Source organism: Ostrinia nubilalis, chromosome 3 (genome assembly GCF_963855985.1).
Source record: "Ostrinia nubilalis chromosome 3, ilOstNubi1.1, whole genome shotgun sequence".
NCBI lineage: Eukaryota > Metazoa > Arthropoda > Insecta > Lepidoptera > Crambidae > Ostrinia > Ostrinia nubilalis.
Window position 1 is genome coordinate 14,053,475 of NC_087090.1, and position 20,933 is coordinate 14,074,407.

Sequence of the window (20,933 nt, forward strand, 5' to 3'; positions counted from 1 at the left end):
AGCATCAGCAAAATGCGCCTCTCATGACGACAGCGGCGACGTTTCATTAATTTTACTAATTATTTTATAATCATATTTGTTTCACACATCGAGACGGTATCACTAGCTTACCTAATTTTACTTTTATTGTAATTTCTTTCTTTTAAATTAAATTTAATTAAATAAAGTTTGCTTTTTCTTGGAACCTCCGGTTGCAGCTAACGAAATTACATAGTAAACACCCAGTGCAATACAAACAAATATGTTCATGCACACAAATGTTTGTACTGTGCGGGAATCGAACCCGCAACCTCCGGAATAATAGTCCGTTTCGAACCACTACACCAAACGGCCGGCGAAATCCATAGATCACTGATCTTATAACAAAATTAAAAGCGACACGTATTCGAATGGATCGACATACAGTATATTGTGGAGCTTCCACAATGTAAGTAGGTATGCCTACTTCGAATATAATTTCGTGAAATCTGTTTTGTCGGAATCTCTTGAGATCATCATTCATCTTTTCTGGCGTGAGAGAGAAACAGGACAGGAACTATATTTAGGCACTTATCGATACGAAATCGTCAAGGAATGTTATTATTCTGAAGCACTCATCTCTGAAATTATCATTAAGTTGAAAAAACAAAATATCGTTATTGTAAAGGATGCAACGAACGAAGAGAGTTATTGATGTTAGATAATCTGCATTCGGCTACCACAAAGCAGAATAAATAAACGTTTTCGACTAGTCTATGAATCGTAAATTAGTTATTTGTGCCGGCAATCTAAACGAGACCTTTCCAAATTATTCAGTGCTAAATCTACATACATATGAACGCCTAAATGTGATAAAAGAGGATCCATTAGCATGTAATTTATCATACTCAAACACACACATAATATTAGGGTTTCTTCATCATCATTTGCCCTCCTAAAGCCCGGTCCGTGAGCACGTAGAATTTTGTCCAATGACCCCTAGCTACCCATCCTTATCGCTCGCGAGTACTAATTATATTGCTGTCGCGACTGTGCGACTGTCACCCGCAGTGAGCGTGCGAGCGCGATAGCAACATAATTAGGCGCGAGCGATAAGGATGAGTAGTTAGGGGTCATTGGTCAAAATTCTACGTGCTCACGGACCAGACTATAGTTCATTTTGGGATTGCCATACCTAAAATTTTATTTCCATTTGTGTTGTGTGGGCAGTCATCAAAATAGCCACTACCTTCACACTTTTCACATTCATCTTCATCGTCTTCTTTCATGTGAATGGTACCATATTAACCCTAACCAAAGCTGGGACATAAATCGTTAACCCCGTGGCTATAGCCAGGTCTTACCTTGGGGAATCGCTGTCCTCTTCCATGAACTCTACTCTTCAGTCACACTATTTAGTAATCCTCTTATTGATTCATTTATTTGTAGTAAGTTGGCCCCATCAAACAATACATAAACGACTTCAGTCTACCTACGCTTGAGTTTAAAAATAGTTCTAGACCTCGTCATAGTACCTACACCAGCCTCAAACCTAAGCAAAGTTCGACAAGATTTTTATCGTGGTAGTCTAGATATTTTCATAATTTTTCTACACCAAGTATTACGTCATCTACCTAACCCTGCGTCTGACGGCTTGTCCATAAAGAAATATCCCTTATTTTATTTCAATAAACTTTTAAACTCACGTGGGCGAGAAATGTCAATAAATATCAGGGTTGTGTAAACGCTGTTACATTAGTAGCAAAGGGTAAAAATGGAACTTATTCATCAACAGTCGTCCTTGTCCCTTAACTATCTAATGCTCAACTTTGCTTACTTCTAACCAATTTTATTCTACAAATCGTCAGTCATCATCATAACATGTCTCATAATCTAATAAGCGCTTCGAGACACTCATGTATTTGACAAGTGCTGAGAGGAAGCGTCGAAACAACTCAGTCACCACTTTACACGCAGTGTTCTTTGTTGTCATATCAATTGTCATGGTTTCGAAATAGAGCACATCCTTCAGACTTTCTGATGAAATGTAATAGTAGTGTCTCGGAGCAGTGTGGCGTGTAATAAGTTCGTTCAATGTATATTTGTACACGCGGTCGACGCGACGTCTGTGTTAGAGAAAATCAATTCTTATAGGAGGCATTCTAAGGTCTTAACAGATGTCAATCAAGCGATTCCTTAAGAACTCAATCTGGTATTTCATCAAGTGCGTCATCAAAATTAGAAATTCTCAAATTAAAACCTAACCGTTGTTGTGATCTTTTTTCTAGGGCACCGGGCTCATACAGTCTTCGTTGGGGTCCACGTGCCGGCCCGACGACACTCCCATAGGAAACACAAGCACCACCACCGCAATGGGGATAAGGATGCTGACAGGCCAGGTGAGAGAAACATTTCAGTCTTTTCAGAAGTCCTCAATAGATCCTAGACAATATCAGACCAATGTGGTAGGAGTAGGACACTCTTCGATCAAAGACCTAGCTATTATCAAAACAAGAGTAATGGACCAGGGATCACTTTATTTTGGTTTCATCCCGCAGTGGATTAAACGATCATTTTACTTAAAGACTTAAGAGACTTTGCGTCTCGACAAAGCCCTAAAAGTCCTGACCCTGATCCTATCCGGAAACATAATCAGTCTCAATTTAGCCCTTATGACAGGTCTAACACAATAAACTAATATTAAAGTTGTGAGATATCATTTACTTACAAGATTTGGATGTTCAGCCAATTATACCATAACCTGAAAGGCAATTGGAACTCTCTTCCAATGGGCCTATGATTTATATCGCTAATCATCGAAGTTCTAAATATGATCAGTGCCCCAAATACAAGACCTTCTAAGACCTGAGCTAATCGATTACCCAGATTTCTATGAATAAAACTCGTTTCGGTATTCGAATGAAAGCAAGGCGTAAAATTCAATTAGGTACCAATTTTAGGGCTATCTACACAGATATTCGGAGCGGAAATTGTGTTTAGTTTGATACGATTAAACCTTATTTCAGTTGACACAGGGATTTCTTTAGGAATGTGATTTGTGTCGTGTATCCTAAAATGTAAAACATTTGCTTTACCTATGGTATGCCGCTTGAATATTTAGTAAAGGATTTCTACAGTAAATTAGGTCTATTGACGTACACAAAAGCTCGTTACTCTTTGATGTTGCAACGTTATTTACTCAAAATAATGAAAATTCTATACTTAGTAGATAACCTTGTGAGAAGGAATTAAAGTTAAGAGGATCTTAGCAACCGAATTCTGATTACACATTTCCATAAAGGTTTGCGATTGCTCTTTGATCGGATTTTTCAGAAGAGAACAAAGGTGATCAATTTGTAGTAAGGTTCAAAGCAATTGATATTATGATCTTGTAAATTAATTAAAGAGTCCTTAGAAATACTCAATTTGCAGGGGATTTCAAATTCCATGTGTACTACCAAATAAATAAGGCCCGTTTAATTAGCTCTACACGAAAGTTTAAATTACTATGTTTTCAACACCTATGTCCCTGTTTATCTATACTTATAATAAATCTGTAGAGAGGGCAATTCTGTACATGAAATATATTTTCAAAATAACTATCAGGGGGTGATTAGTGATCGATACTGATGCCAAAAATGCAATCAGTAAAATTTTTGTCTGTCTGTCTGTCTGTCTGTATGTTCCTTATAGAAACAAAAACTACTTGACAGATTTTAACGAAACATGGTACAATTATTCTTCATACTCCTGGGCAGGTTATAGGATACTTAGGAATTCCCACGGGAACGGGAATTAGCGGGAAAATCCTTTTGTACGAAAAATCTAAACCGCTTAAGTTAGACGCTTGAAATTTGGCATGCAGGTACCTTAGTAAACTTAAAGCTTAGTTACAACAGGATATTGCAAAATTCCCACAGGAACGGGAGTAAGTGGGAAAAAACATTTGTATGAAAAAATCTATACCGCGTAAGATAGACTCTTGAAATTTGGCATGCAGGTACCTTAGTAAACTTATAGCTTAGTTACAACAGGATATTGCAAAATTCTCACGGGAACGGGAGTTAGCGGGAAAAAACATTTGTATGAAAAAATCTGAACCGCGTAAGATAGATGAAGGGGGGGTAAAACGAGATCCACGCGCACGAAGTCGCGGGCGGCCGCTAGTAATAAATATACCTACGTAAATAATACACAATATTTTGAATTGTGATCAGTCAACTCAATCGGAAATCTTTTGTACCTGCTCGCAGCAGATCCGACCTATTTCATACTTTCAACTTCAATCTAGTTTCTACACTATTTGTATGTTAATTTGTAGACTTTCCAGAAAATATGCAAAATTATTAAAATCCGTAGGACCCCCTATAATGGCTCGCGTCAGGAGATTGAGCGTCACGGATGACGGCGAAACATGTAAGGAAACTACCAAAAGATTAGCGTTATTTCTGATTTGAACTCCCATCTTTGTGTTTAAAAGTTTTAAGTCTTCATTGAAACCACCATTCTATTGCGGATACGATTTTGTACAGTATACAAAACCATCGTTAAGTTAACGTTAACTTGCAACTTTTTCCGCGAATATACTGTTCAAACATTAAAAGCATATTATCTTTCGCAATAGAATGGTGGTGTAGATATTTTCCATTGAAGCTCTGATAAGCATGAACTTTTGGAAATCAACGTCGCATGTTTAGAAACAACGTCTGCCCATTCCAAATTTTGGTTTTCATTATCTCCAACTGAATTAGTTTTAAAATTCTATCTATTTTTAAAATTTATTTCTTTTTTAGATGATAGATAGATTTATAAATGTGAGTCAGCATTTTATAAATTTAGAACTGATTTTGATATTAAACTACGTGTTCATTTTACAGTAACACCACCAGCGCAAAGAGTACAATTTATACTTGGTGAGGATCTTGATGATGGCACCCTCGAATCACATCCCCTGTTTTCTGAGATGGAAGAGCTGGTTAAGGATGGAGATGAACTGGAATGGAAAGAAACAGCACGATGGATTAAATTTGAAGAAGACGTGGAGGAAGGTGGCAATAGATGGTCGAAGCCTCACGTGGCTACGTTATCTCTTCACTCACTCTTCGAACTCCGAAGCCTAATACTAAACGGATCAGTTATCTTGGATATGGAAGCGAATTCTCTAGAACAAGTAGCCGATCATGTTCTGGACAGCATGGTAGCTGACGGATCTTTAGGATATGATAGTAGAGAGAAAGTGAAAGACGCTTTGCTAAGAAGACATAGGCATCAACATGAGAGGCGAAATCACAATAACATGTCACGACTACCTTTGATCAGGTCTCTTGCTGACATTGGACGGAATCATTCTTCTTGTAAAAGTGAGTATGTTTGTTTTTTGGAGAATCAAAACAAATCCGGGAATGGAGTCAGAATAAATTTTAAATGGGTATTGTGGCGGTATCCTATCAGATTTGCAGGAAGGTGGCTCTCGACGCTCCAGTGCGAGGAGTTGTCGGGGGTCCACCTCTTCGCCCCATACTGCTCTTCTTCAAGCATCTGATGCCAGAGGCTCGTATCTGGCAGTGCCCGGTCAGGCGAGCGATTGGAACGGTAAAATGTGTGCAGAAACCCCACCACACCAATTTGTAAAAACTTCACGAATCGCACGCATTGAACGCTAAATATTTATCTTGTATATGTATAATGTTTGTGTCGATACCACGTGTACTGTTTGTCGGAAACAATTTTTTATTAATATAAGATTCTTGAAAATTGGCATTGTATTCCATTGCAGTGGATGAAGGCGGTTCTACAAGTGGACACTCCCACAAAGGAGATTTCAATCGTTTCCTAGGCATCCCCAATGCGGGTAACCGCTTATCCTTATAACTGTCTTCGTCAATGTTTTTCTTCTTTCCTTACTTTTTACTTTTTGTGTCATTGGATTCTTTCAAATCATTTCAACCTCTGATATTAATCATTCGATGTGTTTATTTTACAGCTATATTGCGTTATGTTTTCAAACAGTCTGCCACTTTTGTAAGCTTTGCTCATGCTTGAATATTTGTTCAATAAACTAGGTTCAATTCAATAGGTATAGCCTGACCAGGAACATAAAAACCCTGGCATAGAGGCGCTTCAATTGCATTTGATAGTGCAACACTGAGTACAGTCGTACCTGTGTTAAATTAATAGTATCAGGATTCAGGATTACGGGCTAATTTGATATTATTCGGCATGTGACGATGCACAGCATCTGGTGAGAGAGATGCGTCTACTTCCGGTGTAGTTTTTTACAATTTTATACCTTGAATGACGTCATTTCCGCAATTATTTAATAGGAATTGATTTGACTTACTTCCGTTTGCCGCCATTTTAGTCACCTGGGGGCGAGCTTGCTCAGAGTTCTTCATAGCGTCTTTAACTTCCAAACTAGCAACATCGTAAGCAGAAACTCTGCTCAGATTTTTACTGAAATAATTTATTTCTCAACGTTCTTATACTAAGTTTAAAATTAAATAAAATTAAAAAGTGCAATTGACCGCGCGTGTGTGACCGCGAACGACATGTACGTGATGGTGGTTGGCGCCAAAGGGGACGAGTGTCTTCCGGACGACGAGCAGGTGGACCCAGAGCGTCGGATACCGGAGAAACTCGGACCCCGGCGAGATTCAAAACGGATGAAACGAGGTACGTGGGATTCTGATAGCTTTAACACTCTTTTCGATCAAATGAGCATTCTCGCGAATCTCCATATTGTATAAATAGATTGAATAACGTACCCACAACCATCTTATACAATTTTAACGGCGGCCCCGTCAGCCCCAATCGCAAACATTACCAATCAAAATACGTTGTTAGCATCACCACAATCGAACGATAACTCTTTCTGGTACGAGTTTCTTAATAAATACCCATTTAAAAAGGCTCATTGTGCTCATAAAATAAAGCACCCACAAATGCTTTACCACATCAACAAAGCACTTTAAACTACAACTATTAGTAGACTGGGTGGCCACCCCCAACACTGAGCCAGCTTACAGCTTGAATTATTAAATTCTAATGTTTTTTGCAAATCAAGAAGCTTAATAAGTATGACAAAATGTGCTAAGTGCATCGAACATGTATACTTCTATTTTGCAACAACATATAAATTGTAATGTGACATGCAATAAACGTTTTTGAATTTGAATTTGAACATGTCACGAGCGTATCCTGGCTAAAATTCCTAATAAGCATTGTGCGAGGAGCACCCTCCCAGTGCTGGATTTTTGTTCGGCAAAATCACCCTGTGCTGTGCACAATTAGTTCTTACAAATCGTCAAATACTAATAAAACAAAAAGCCAAGGATTCCAAATCAGTCCCTTCAGGTCCCCTTGACGACCAATAAGTCAAATGACCATCCACTCAGCAAATTCTATGGAAGCTGCCTTTGAGCGTACCTATCTTGGGCATTGGCAGGCGTCATCATTCTGCGGAGGTCAACCTTTTACCTGACAATGGTTCCAGGGATGCGTCTGCCATTCACCTCCAAGCCGGTGCTTGCCCCTGCACCTGCAACGCCGTGCTTTATTCAGCGTCTTAACACTCTTGACTGTCTAGCGCTGACCAAATAAGAATAGCAAAGTCAAGTGACTTTCCACTCAGAAAATTCTACGGAGGCTGCCTTTGAGCGTATCTTGGGCAGTGGTAGGCGTCATCAGACTGCGGAGGTCAACCTGTTACCTGACAATGGTTCCAGGGATGCGTCTGCCATTCACCTCCAAGCCGGTGCTTGCCCCTGCACCTGCAACGCCGTGCTTTATTCAGCGTCTTAACACTCTTGACTGTCTAGCGCTGACCAAATAAGAATAGCAAAGTCAAGTGACTTTCCACTCAGCAAATTCTACGGAGGCTGCCTTTGAGCGTATCTTAGGCAGTGGCAGGCGTCATCAGACTGCGGAGGTCAACCTGTTACCTGACAATGGTTCCAGGGATGCGTCTGCCATTCACCTCCAAGCCGGTGCTTGTCCCTTCAACGCCGTGCTTTATTCAGCGTTCTAACACTCTTGACTGTCTAACGCTGACCAAATAAACCGAAATCCTGTTAAAACAGGTGCTGAAATTACCAGATAAGGCACCGCTCAGCATGAGCCTGCTCCTCACAATTTCCCTTCGCAAGAAGGACAGACCAAACAACCTATTCTATTAAACGTCCTAATCAGTAGATACAATTATGTAAGTATTGATCCGATCTGAAGTAGTTGAATGCTAAATTCTAAATCTGGATGCAGATACCGATCACAGAGACACCGCCGGCCTCTCCACATGTCTTGTCAAGGTACCCTAAAATTATCAATCTCTCGTTCTCTACTGCATACCGAAAAACATTGATACAATCACAAACTACTTACTAAACCTCGTCACCTTTGACAAACCAGACGAGACAGCAACTACTAAAACGGAAGGTTAGTGTGAAACATTTTATCTTCTGGAACACTTTAAACCTTGTCAATTACGTGAACTCAGGTTCAACAAGTCGTCATCTCTAAGGGTTTTGTCGGTAAATACGAAATCTATACGACTCAACAAGTGCCTATAATGGTAAGCTTGTTCTCCAGTGAGGGCTCATCACAACTCGACCCCACACAACCGATCCAATACACAAGACTCCAGCTCAGCATCTCTTAACAACCATCTGGATGTCTACAAAATATCAGAAATCATAATCAGCGATGTGGGATTTCTCATTCTTTTATTCATTTCATGTGCGTTCACTAATGTTGCTATCGGACAATCAAAGCATAGCCTATACTCGAAACTAAGGGAGGAAGGGGCACATTCAGAGCCTCTATTGGAACTGTCTCTCTAACTTTTCAACTTGAAAAACATCACCTCCTTTCGGTTCAGTCGGGTAAAAATAGCTCTGACAGCGCAAAATATTATCTCCCAGGAGGTCGATTCAATCAAATTTATCTGACGATCTAGGTCGATTTACGGGGAAAACAACCTACTTAGTGGCATCTCCTGGGTTCAAATCCAAAGGTATATATTCCAAAAGTTCGGGAAACTGGATATCCAGAGACCCCACAGAGATTCACCAGCAGCCTTTGCAACGACTTCAACCAGGGTGGCTATGGTGGGTAAACTAGGCTAAATCTTTGCTGTCCCGTTTCTCACCACAGCAAAAGGTACCTGCTTAGCACCTCGAAGTGACCTTTCTGGCTTTTCTTAGCAGGGCTCGAGGCCGACCCTCAAAATACAGAATCTCCACCATGTTCTTACCACATGGTGACCTCCACGTCAGGATCAGGTAACATGTAATTTTTTAGTTTGTTGAGTTGGGGGTAATAAGGTATCGTTCCTAAAACATACCTGGCAAAAATCCACTTTAAAAACTTGTAAAATAACCTGGCCTTGGTGGTTAAACTAATGGCCTAAGGAAAACAGTCGTAGCTATATACTTACCTCTTGAAGCTCGACAGCAAGATTTATTTGCTAGACTAAATCGTTTATCTACTCTTCTACTACCTTTATGCCCTGTGGGTCTAGACAAAATTCACTTTAAAATCGCAAACCAGTCGAAGGATGGTCGATTAGCCTTCTTTTTTTTCCTATATGAAGTTATAACGTATCCAATTTTCGATTCGATCAAAAAGTGCTACTTGTCTAGGGGGGCTGGTATTACTAATCTAAAACTATATTAAAGATAACTTTAATTTTCTTACTAAGCATAAAAGCTTAACCAATTTCACTTCCTGATAAAGGCCTTAAACCCAACAGTAGGTATCTAAAATGTGACCTTTACGAGGCTTCTCGTAGACTAGCTTATGTATATTTTTCTCCTACCATCTACATCAGCTGCTGACATGACAAAACATAGTCTCACCTGAATCATTTCAAGATTAAGTTAATAAACCTTGACCTACGAGTAAGTTCGGCACCGTTACGGCATCATACAAACAACTGGGAAAAATGACAGCAAATCTCAAAAAACAACATATTATTATGTATGCCCTTGCTACGGTTGCGTAAGTTACTGGAATCAGGCGAGCAGAGGCGAACAGCGGAATATAATAACACATTATTTATTTTTTTCAACACCAAGTAATACTAGGAATCTACATGGATAAAAACAGTATAAAGGTTGTTGGATTTAAAACCTCTCCTGGTATTGTTGACTTCGTTGTGGCATCTTTAATTTGGGTTGATATTTAGCCATAGATGAAATTATTTGACGAGATATTGGCGTAGGCAGAACAATAATAGCAATATTATAAGGCAGACACTTTTATTAACTGATCTACGACCGATACACCAAATAACATATTATTTAATTAATAACTTTCAATCAACAGATCTAATGCATGTTGGATACTCTTCAATCACATCGTACGCCTGTATTATAAACTTATGTTGATGACTCGCATGAATCTTACTGCCATGCGGGCAAATTATATCAATACACACTCAATCTGCATTTTAATGAGGAAAGAATTTCTGAATTCAGTTCAGTAGCTTTCCAGTTTATTCATTTCAAACATACAAAAGTACAAACCCTCCTACTTTGCGATATTAGTGCTGCTCTCACTGGACATTTAGAACAAAACATGTTAATACCCTGAAATTAATCATGTTCTAATCTAGTTCTGTTACAGAAACTCGAAAACTTTCATCACATAGCGCCATTGGTAAGTAGTCACCAGGAGCTAATAAACAAGTCTCTCACCAGATGCTGTGCATCGTCACATGCCGAATAATAGTACAAGTTTTACAAAACAATAAAACTTGTATTATTGAGCAGAGACGATGCACAGCATCCCAAGAAGGCCTCCTGGTGAGCTCTCTATGAAGAACTCTGAGCAAGCTCGCCCCCAGGTGACTAAAATGGCGGCAAACGGGAGTAAGTCAAATCAATTCCTATTAAATAATTGCGGAAATGACGTCATTCAAGGTATAAAATTGTAAAAAACTACACCGGAAGTAGACGCATCTCTCTCACCAGATGCTGTGCATCGTCTCTGCTCAATAATACAAGTTTTATTGTTTTGTAAAACTTGTACTATTTTCATAAATTAACGAAAAAATATTATTATAGGTAACCTGGTTTAAATAAATTAAATGAAACCATCAATCGAGTTAGTAGGATTTATTTTATCATTATTTCATCAATAATCAAATTCAGAACTTGAATTTTCAACTGCAATGTCTGCTCATGAACGCTTCAAACTCGGTACTTCTTTCCCAATTCCATAAAATTCAACACTTAGAAAGTGACAAAAAACTTTAAAATAGGTAGTTGAAACAAACCACAGCTAATTTTCATAGTGGACTGTACTATACGATAAACATGTCAGTCAATTTGACAACCTTTGTCGAAAACATTATTCAATGAAAATATTGTCCGAACCCTTAGTATTTCTCTTCGACAAATACTTTAACACATTGTGAACCACTTTTCTTTCATGACTATAAAAAGATTTTAGCAATTTAATTCACAAAATCAATTGCGCACATTTAAAATAAAGTTTGTTTACACTTTGACAGCAATAGACTGACATGCAAGGTGACATGTCAATGAAGTTTTCAGTTACTGTTGCCATTAAAAGAAATTAGTACCATTAGTTTTCCGCAACATGGCGAGGGTTTTTATGTTCCTGGTCAGGCTATAGATCTCATTTAGATTAGGATTTTTGACTACAAGCGTTGAAATTGTTGTATTGCTACCTTAAGTAAATATTTCACGGTATCATAGTTATTTAGGTTAATTTCATTTTGAACAACACAGGACACATTACAATCATCACAATGTGTAATTTAATAATTTATTATTTATACCACAGTTACGTAATTCGAATGCACACGGTTAAGTTGAACAATTATTTTAAACCACAGCAAGCTTTTTGATGTTTATTGCATGAATGAATTTGACATTAATTCCTTTTATGTTCTTCCAGGTTCCGGCCATGATGAAGGTATGGTGAAAAGCCCCAGTAGTCTTTCAATGCAAAGAAACCATAGTTCTGGTGATCTACCAATGAACGGTGATATAAACCACAAAAGCAACGTGAATTTTATGCGTAAGATACCACCGGGGGCTGAAGCTTCTAACATATTAGTCGGTGAAGTAGACTTCCTTGAAAAAACTCTCTCAGCTTTCGTCAGACTTAAAACTGGAACTATAATGGGAGATCTTACAGAAGTACCAGTACCGACTCGATTTATGTTCGTGTTATTAGGACCACCGAACAGTAATTCTAGTTTCCACGAAATCGGACGGGCAATGGCTACATTGATGTCGGATGAAATATTTCATGAAGTTGCCTACCGCGCAAAAAAGAGAGATCACTTGCTAGCTGGTATAGACGAGTTTCTGGATGCTGTAACGGTCTTACCTCCCGGAGAATGGGATCCAGCAATACGTATTGAACCTCCTGCTGCTATCCCTTCTCAAGACCCCCGAAAACGGCCAAATGATAATAATCCAAAAGACGAACCTGATGAAGAAGAAGAGGAACAGAGACAGAGAGAAGAATCAGGGTTAGCAAGAACTGGAAGACTGTTTGGAGGATTAGTTAATGATCTAAAAAGGAAAAGGCCCTGGTATTGGTCGGATTTCAAAGACGCATTAGCATTACAATGTATAGCTTCCTGGATTTTCCTCTACTTTGCCTGTCTATCTCCTATCATTACTTTTGGAGGTTTGTTAGGAGAGGCAACTGGAAAGAACATGGCAGCCATGGAATCTCTCGTATCAGGATTCGTATGCGGCATGGGCTATGGGTTTTTTTCAGGACAACCTTTGACAATTTTAGGATCTACAGGCCCTGTATTAGTATTCGAAACTATAGTGTTTGAATTCTGTCGACAGCTGGGTTGGAATTACATGTCATTTAGGTTTTGTATTGGAACATGGATAACTATAATACTGATAATTCTGGTAGCAATAGATGCGAGTGCATTAGTCTGCTACATCACGAGGTTTACCGAAGAAAACTTTGCTACTTTAATCGCGTTTATATTTATTTACAAGGTAAAATAAAATGACAAGTTAAAATGATTACGACCTAGCTCGGAAATATCAATTTCATTTAAGTTGTTTACTTATTATGTTACAGGCAGTGGAAAATGTTATTTCTATCGGCAAGAAATACCCTCTAAAGACACGCCCTGATGAAGTTCTCAATTATGAGTGCTACTGTTTACCAAGTAATTACTCCAGAGTGCCCGAGCAGTTTAATTGGTCGTTAGTCGACAAGGAGTCTTGTCAGGTAGTATTGAGTATGCCAATCAAGTTTATACGCCAAATTAAAGTCCATTTTATCCTCTAACTTTACAACTATGTTTCGTACTCATTTCAGCTTTATAATGGTACTCTGGCAGGAGGAGGATGTGATACGAAAGTTTACGTGCCGGACGTATACTTGATGTCGATCATTTTATTCTTGGGAACTTTTACGATATCAATAATTTTAAAGGACTTCAAAAATTCTTTATTTTTCCCATCTAAGGTAAAATATATATTTTCTACATTACTTTGGGTTTAAAATGATGAATATTTACATTCACCCTTTTGATTTCAGATCCGAAGTGTCATCAGTGATTTTTCTGTAATTATTGCAATCCTATCAATGTCCTTCTTAGATTACAAAGTGGGTGTTAAAACACCAAAACTTGAAGTGCCGTCTGAATTTAAGCCTACTCTCCCGACACGAGAATGGGTCATAACACCATTTAATGGAAACCCTTTTTGGTCCGCCATCATTGCTATATTACCAGCACTTTTAGGCACAATATTAATATTCATGGACCAGCAAATAACTGCTGTGATAGTCAATAGGAAAGAGAATAAATTGAAGAAAGGATGTGGTTACCATTTGGACTTGTTCGTCTTAGCGATCTTGATACAGATTTGCTCGATTATGGGGTTGCCATGGTTTGTGGCGGCTACAGTTCTAAGCATCAACCACGTGAACTCCTTGAAAGTAGAATCTGAATGTGCAGCTCCAGGAGAAAAGCCCCAATTCTTAGGAGTAAGAGAACAAAGAGTGACCCATATTTTGATATTTTTAACAATAGGCTGTTCAGTTGTGCTGACTCCAATATTGAGCCATATACCGATGCCTGTACTTTTTGGAGTTTTCTTATACATGGGGGTTGCATCTTTGAAAGGGCTTCAATTCTTTGACAGAATTCTGATCATGTTCATGCCGCAAAAATATCAACCTGATCACATGTTCTTGAGACAGGTAATTGTGATTTCCATGTTCTGAACTGATAAAACGCCCAGTCTTGTATGTATTGATCATTGTGTCTTGTCAACACTTATGTCTTGGTTTTCAATCTTTCAGGTGCCAATACGTCGAGTCCACATTTTCACAGCAATCCAATTGACATGCCTTATTTGCCTTTGGGTGATAAAATCGTTCTCGTCCACCTCCATTCTGTTCCCGCTCATGTTGGTAGTAATGATCGGAATCAGGAAATCTTTGGATTTCTTTTTCACTCGACGAGAAATGAAGATCCTGGATGACGTAATGCCAGAAATGACCAAGCGGAATCAGGACGAATTACGGGAGCTGGGAGACGCAGAGGTGGGATGGCATGTAAAAATATTGCGCCTTTTCCGCCGCAACTAATCAATCAGGCGATACATTTCTTTCCTTAGTCATCCTGCCATTTACTAGCGTAATTTTTTGTTGTTCATGTACACTTCGCTGTCTCCGAAATAAATTGTATGTTACTATTCACTTATGAGCTTTTTATTTTTGCCATTGTAGTTTTCTTTTCCATGTCCAGTGTTTATTTTGTCACTTTATTAGTCTTACACACAGGTAAGTTTTGTCACAATTTTTCCAGTTCTTTTTTGTTTTTTTTGTGATTAAATGTGTCGCTCAGGATTTTTGCTTGTAGGTAACGAACAAAAGCAATCCTCCGCCGTACCAGGAAAACCTACAAATCCCGTTGATCAATGGTAACATAATGAACATACCATTAGCGTCAATAAACATATCGGAAGAGGTAAACAAGACGGGAATATGGAAACAAGTCAATAATGATAACAAGAACAAAAAAGGCGAATCGAAGGATTTCAAACACAAAGGAGGGAAGAAAAAGTATGTTTTTAAAGTAAAAGCTGTTCCTTTTACTAGAATATTTGCACAGAATTTATCATAAATTAGATGGACTGACAACTTTATGAATAGATATTTTGAGATAGAATAACAATTTGAATTACCAACTTATTACACTGCGGAACAAAAAAAATAAAAAATCTGCGGCATCTATTTTGTTAATGGTTTTTGTAAACACATGTATTAGACATAAATGGTGTGCATTTACTTTCTTTGGATTGACTCTGGTTCTTGAGATAAACGAGACGCAAGAAATCAATGAAAAAAATTAAACGACCCTCCCTAAACTTATATTAATTTGATTATGTAGTTGTAGTTACAAAAATTTAGTAATCAGCTACTAGACCTTGAAATTATCAGTTTGTGTCTTTTAAATTAATTTTTAAAGAGCTTTTTGTCTCAAAAATATGAGTTCATTATGAAAACTTTACGTTTACAACCCCAACAGTTTTTGTTAATATTTGGCTTGTAACTTACAAAAGCAAAGAAATAAGATCACGGAGGTAGTGATAAAAACCTACCAAACATATTTTGGTATAAAACTTCCATAAAATAATAAATATTGGGGGTCCAATATCGTCTGCAAGCCTTGTGTAGACTCTTTGCCATACTGGAGCCAAGCTGGACGTAAAGGACTTCAATTTGGAAGGCCAAAGATATGAACTGAGCTTTCTAATCACTAAAATGATCAAAAGTCAGCCAAATTAAAGTCCTTTACGTCCTGAAACGTCCGTTTGAATACGGAAAAAATAAATTCGATTGACCGCAAATCCGTAATCTTATAAAAGACACTGCATTTGTAAACCACATAACACAAATTGAATCTGAAGCATGGCCAAGCTTTGTTTTAGTAGTCAAACAATATTTGGGGAGGCATAGAGCACCAGACTTTTCAGAATTGGTTAGATAGATAGATAGATAGATAAAACGTTTATTTGCATAACAGAAACACACATTACAAACAGAAAGTACCAAAAGTAGGACAAAGTAGTACCCTCAGGACAATATGACATGGTATGGTAAGACAGAAATAAAAAGAAAAAAAATCATTATGACATACAATATAGGTACACACTTTATACAGAAATGTGTGTCGCAGCAATGCAAAACGGCAATAGCTCAGTAATTGGTTTACTTAAAAGCAAACCACTGATTTTCAGCTATAGCCTAAGGACGAAAGAACGCGCGTAACACGTCAACGTGACGGTTGGGGTGTGGTGAGTTTAAGTACATAAATATAACTAAATAGATTAAGATATTTATGATAAAGAGGAAAGGAGAAAATACACTGATAAAAATAATATAAAAATAAAAATTATGCAAATTATGCCAGGGTTCAACAAAACAACCACGCATGAAACCACTGGACCAGATCAGAAACCACTACCAAGGCGCAATCGGGTTACAGGTTTTTGCGACTCCAATAATGCAGATTTAAGCAGAGTCTTAAATGCATGCTTTGATTTGGCTGCTCTTATTGGAGGTGGTATATTGTTCCAACACTTAGTAGCCTGGTAGCGGAAACTGCCTGTGAAACCTACAGTTCTGTGCTTGTGCATCGCTAGGGGTACACGGGCAGATCTGGGCAGACCAGGCCCGTAACGCCTATGGAAATCAGAAAACCTCAGTTTAGCATGCAGGTACTCGGGACTTTCTAGCGAAACGAGATCGAACATAAGGGTGGCCATATGTAGCCTTCTGCGGGATTCCATATTCAGCATGGACGCACTATTTAGAAACAGTGATACATGTGTTCGTGGAGGTATATTAAAGCAAAAACGGGCACATGCGTTTTGCACACGTTGTATCATGCGTTTCGTTTTACTCAAGAGGCGTGGCCCGTACACGAGGTCACCATAATTAAGTCGTGACAATACCAGCGATTCGCAGAGTACGATACGCGACTTTTCGGACAAAAGATTACGGACCTTGTATAAAATCTTCAGTCGATAGAAACAGCTTCTGACGAGACCCAGCACATGGCTCTCGAAGCGCAAACCAGCGTCAAAAACGATGCCCAGATTTCTCGTTTCCTTAACCATCTCAATAACTGTGTCCATAATTTTTACTACAGGATCAGCGTTCACAATCCTTTCAGTCAACTTTGACGAACCAAGAACCATAAGCTTAGACTTAGTCGGATTCAGTGACAGAGCGTTGTCATTTGACCAGATAGCAATAGCGTCCAAATCATCGTTCAGTGCGCGTGAGGCAGCATGTATCTCAGTTGGGTCACTGGCGATATAAAGTTGAACATCGTCTGCATAACAATGGTATTTGCAGTGTTTGATTACATGTACCAGGTCTGCACTATATAAAATAAACAAGAGTGGACCCAATATAGAACCCTGAGGAACCCCACGATTGACCACACTGGGCTCCGAAATCGAGTATGAACCGTCTTCCTTTCGAAGTTTGACTGATTGATGCCGGCCACTCAGATAGCTCGCAAACCATGTAACTGTATGAGTGTCGAAACCATAGTAAGACATCTTGGCAAGAAGCAATGGGATGCTTATACTATCGAATGCACGTGAGAAATCCAGCAGTGCCATCAAAGTGCCCCGTCCATCATCCTGATCGGCAAGTATATTATCGGTCACATCGAGAAGTGCCGTGACAGTACCACGGCCTTTTCGGAAACCAGATTGATGGGACGGAAGGAGCCTATTGCCTTCTATGTATTTAACCAGTTGCGCGTGTATTGCCTTTTCCAATATTTTTGATAGAAATGGAAGAATGCTTATCGGTCGAAGGTCCTTTAGTTCGGCGGGGTGATCGACTTTCGGCAATGGGGTTATCAGTGCACTTTTCCATTGATGAGGAAATACCCCTGTCGCTATTGAGCTATTGATAATACTGGTAATAACAGGTAACGATTGCTGTAGAGTAAGCACGATCATGTCCCTGCTGATGCCGTCACTACCAATTGCATTAGATTTAATGGCGCTAATATATTTTGCTACCTCAAACTCCATAACAGGACACAGCGTGAATGGTGGCTTGGAATCGTCAAAGCGATGATGAACAAAATATGACAATTGAGAAATTGAAATGGTATTGGTCCCAGGTACATTTAAGAAATGAGAATTAATGTTGTTAGCGTTATCGAAACAATGGTTGATAATTGTTTTAAAAATTTTACACATAAGAAGCTTATTTGAGTATTTTCTTTACAATAACCATTTGGACAGGTTCTCCCATAATCTAGGTGATTACAGTGAGGAATAAGCAGAGCGGTTCTACCAGAACATCAGGATAGTGGAAGAATTATATCCACGGTCAATGCGACCGCCAGATGATGGCTGATTACTGTTGCCATAATTATGGAATTTTCCTGACCAAAACCATAACATAAAAGCTTACAGAAAAAGCTTTTTGTAGGTTTTTTTTCTATTATTTTGATGAAAAGCAAATACATTTTTAATTTTTATATCGTTCTTAAATCGGATCTTAGTGTAAATATTTTTTTTATACAGATTGGTATTTTTATTTTGGTTTTTTCATATAAATAGTTAATAGTATTTATCTCAAGATCTAGAGTCAATTTCACAAATCTAATATTTTTCTAGTATTCAGCACACTAGTCGCATACAGAATTGACTCTAAACTACCATGCCGCAAAATGACTGTTCCCCAGTGTTATCATTACAAAGTAATTGTCCTTTCTGAATCACAGCAAAGTTAATGTATCCAGAAAAGTATAATAAAGCATAATTATGACGAGCTAAACTGTTTATCTAAAATCCAATTATTCAAACGCTAATGGATCTTTTGATTGCAAAACAGTTTTGCTGCTGAAGAAAAGCAAAAATCTTATACCTTTTTCAATGTTCCAGTATCAAGCACAAGAAACTGATGTCCAAAACCACACTATCCGAGATTGAGAGGCGTCTATCAACCATGGATGAGGCGGATGAAGAGGATTCCACGAAGGTGTGCGTCAATGATACCAAGTTTTGATGAGCACGCATGGTACCCACCCGACACCGTGCATGAAGTTAAGCGAACCTTTTTAGATTTATGGGAAATGTTGGTCAAGTCATAGTAAGAGTAGGCGCACACCGTTGATTTTTAGTTGGCCGATAGTTGTGCCCGATTTTAAATTGTATGAAGAATCGGCCAAATCGAATCGGCGTAGTGTGCGCACTCCCATATATGCCCATGCTGATCAACTGCCCGACTAAACTATCGGCTGACGAAAAATCAACGGTGTGCGCCTACTCTAAATCTCTATAGTTTTATAATCTGGAAACAAAAGACGATTACTTTTTATCAGCTTCTTTTAACTCAATGTAAAACATACCTGCTTACATTGTTAGGCACTAAGCACATACCAGATTCCGGGTGAAGCTGGCTTACACCTTCAGCCTGATCATCACTTTCCATCAGGTGAGATGCAGGTTCTTTTATAGAGAAATTATTAGAGAACGAATTTATGAAAAAAAAAAGACGTTTTCAACAGTGTACCTACGTACTTAGCAGCTGTAAATAATTATCAATATTATGACTTTACCAAACTTTCACTAAAACTTCTTTTCATATTTTTATTAGTTCTTTTCATATAATATTAATATTACGATCCAAACGTTCGGTGCCTACTCATACTTAGGTCGGTATTATAAAATAATACTCAAAATTATTGGTTGAATTAGAACTTCAGTCTTGTAGATTACCGCCTTTAAGTGATATTTCATAATACGGATCTTAGTATTTTATTAGGTTCCTGTGTATAGGTAAATATACATATTATTATGTTAGTATTTTGTAGTTATAAAACTTTTTATATTCTACTTTACTCCTATCGCGATTCTAATGAAATATTAAATGTTTTCTCATAGACTTAGCTAGCAATTCTTCAATGTTTCTGTTTATTTTTAGATAAGTATCCTCTTTTGTATATTGTAGACATACTAATATAGATTAAATAAAATTATGTATATAAGTGAAAAAGCAGCGTTAAACTTATGATGTAAGTAAATTAGTAAAATACTAGTATTTTCTTAATTTCCTTCTTTCCATCTTCGATGTTTGTAGTTATGTCACACTATGTATTATTTTTAAACAATTTTTAAAATTCCGAAATATTTATATGTAGCGCTTTAAATGTGTATCTTAAATAATATAAATAACTTTTGATATCACTTTTGTCGCATGAAAAATGTGTTCACCCAAGCATGCTTCCGAAATTACATTTTATAAATACTTTTATGTGGTTATACGTTAAATTGCTTACAATAACATTAAGTTTGAAGTTATATGGAATTATTTCAGAACGAAGTAAGACGCAAGGAGTCGTGGAGCGGAAGTAGAAAGGTTGACTCTAGGAAAAATAGTACGTCAGCTGAAACTTCGGTCTAAAGCATTTGTATTTAAATGTGCCTTCATGATATAACCTCCGGCATGGTAAGGCTTGAACTGTATGAAAAATACACAAATCTAAAAGATGAACCTTGATCATGATTCTACATTAACTTTGGTTATATTTCTACCGAACTTGTAGAGGGAAAATTTAATAATTAAAAGAAAAAAAATACTTTGGTATGATTACCCATTTTATTGGCTTGATGAAGCCTTGATGACACATTGAAAAACACTTAAGATGTAGGTGTCCATAAATGATCAAATATAATGTACAATCACGAACAAAATATCTGCAATGTATAAACTTACTAATATTACTTTAGGCGTTGATTTTCCACCATGGAGTGTATGGTGTAGATTTGACCACGATTGATTGACAAAATTTAAAATACAATTCATTTTAAAAAGTATGCCAGAGTTTTTATCATGAAGGTACTATAGTATTTTATTATTGCCTTGTAAGACATAATACACGCTTATTCATATTATATTTTTTTACATAAACATTTCAATCT

At 37.8% G+C, this 20,933-nt stretch overlaps 1 protein-coding gene across 1 annotated transcript in view; it reads left to right on the plus strand.

Moving 5' to 3' along the window:
• Nucleotides 1–20,480, plus strand: part of LOC135088012 (sodium bicarbonate cotransporter 3) — a 54,517-nt gene extending 34,037 nt beyond the window's left edge. The window contains exons 3-13 of the mRNA XM_063982896.1: nt 2,247–2,357; nt 4,836–5,318; nt 5,735–5,809; nt 11,878–12,953; nt 13,039–13,191; nt 13,282–13,431; nt 13,504–14,169; nt 14,272–14,514; nt 14,834–15,036; nt 18,894–18,990; nt 20,329–20,480. Of these exons, the coding sequence (XP_063838966.1) occupies nt 2,247–2,357; nt 4,836–5,318; nt 5,735–5,809; nt 11,878–12,953; nt 13,039–13,191; nt 13,282–13,431; nt 13,504–14,169; nt 14,272–14,514; nt 14,834–15,036; nt 18,894–18,990; nt 20,329–20,415 (3,344 nt within the window). The 3' untranslated portion in view covers nt 20,416–20,480. The remainder of the gene's footprint in view (nt 1–2,246; nt 2,358–4,835; nt 5,319–5,734; nt 5,810–11,877; nt 12,954–13,038; nt 13,192–13,281; nt 13,432–13,503; nt 14,170–14,271; nt 14,515–14,833; nt 15,037–18,893; nt 18,991–20,328) is intronic.
• The last annotated feature ends 453 nt before the right edge of the window (nt 20,481–20,933 follow it).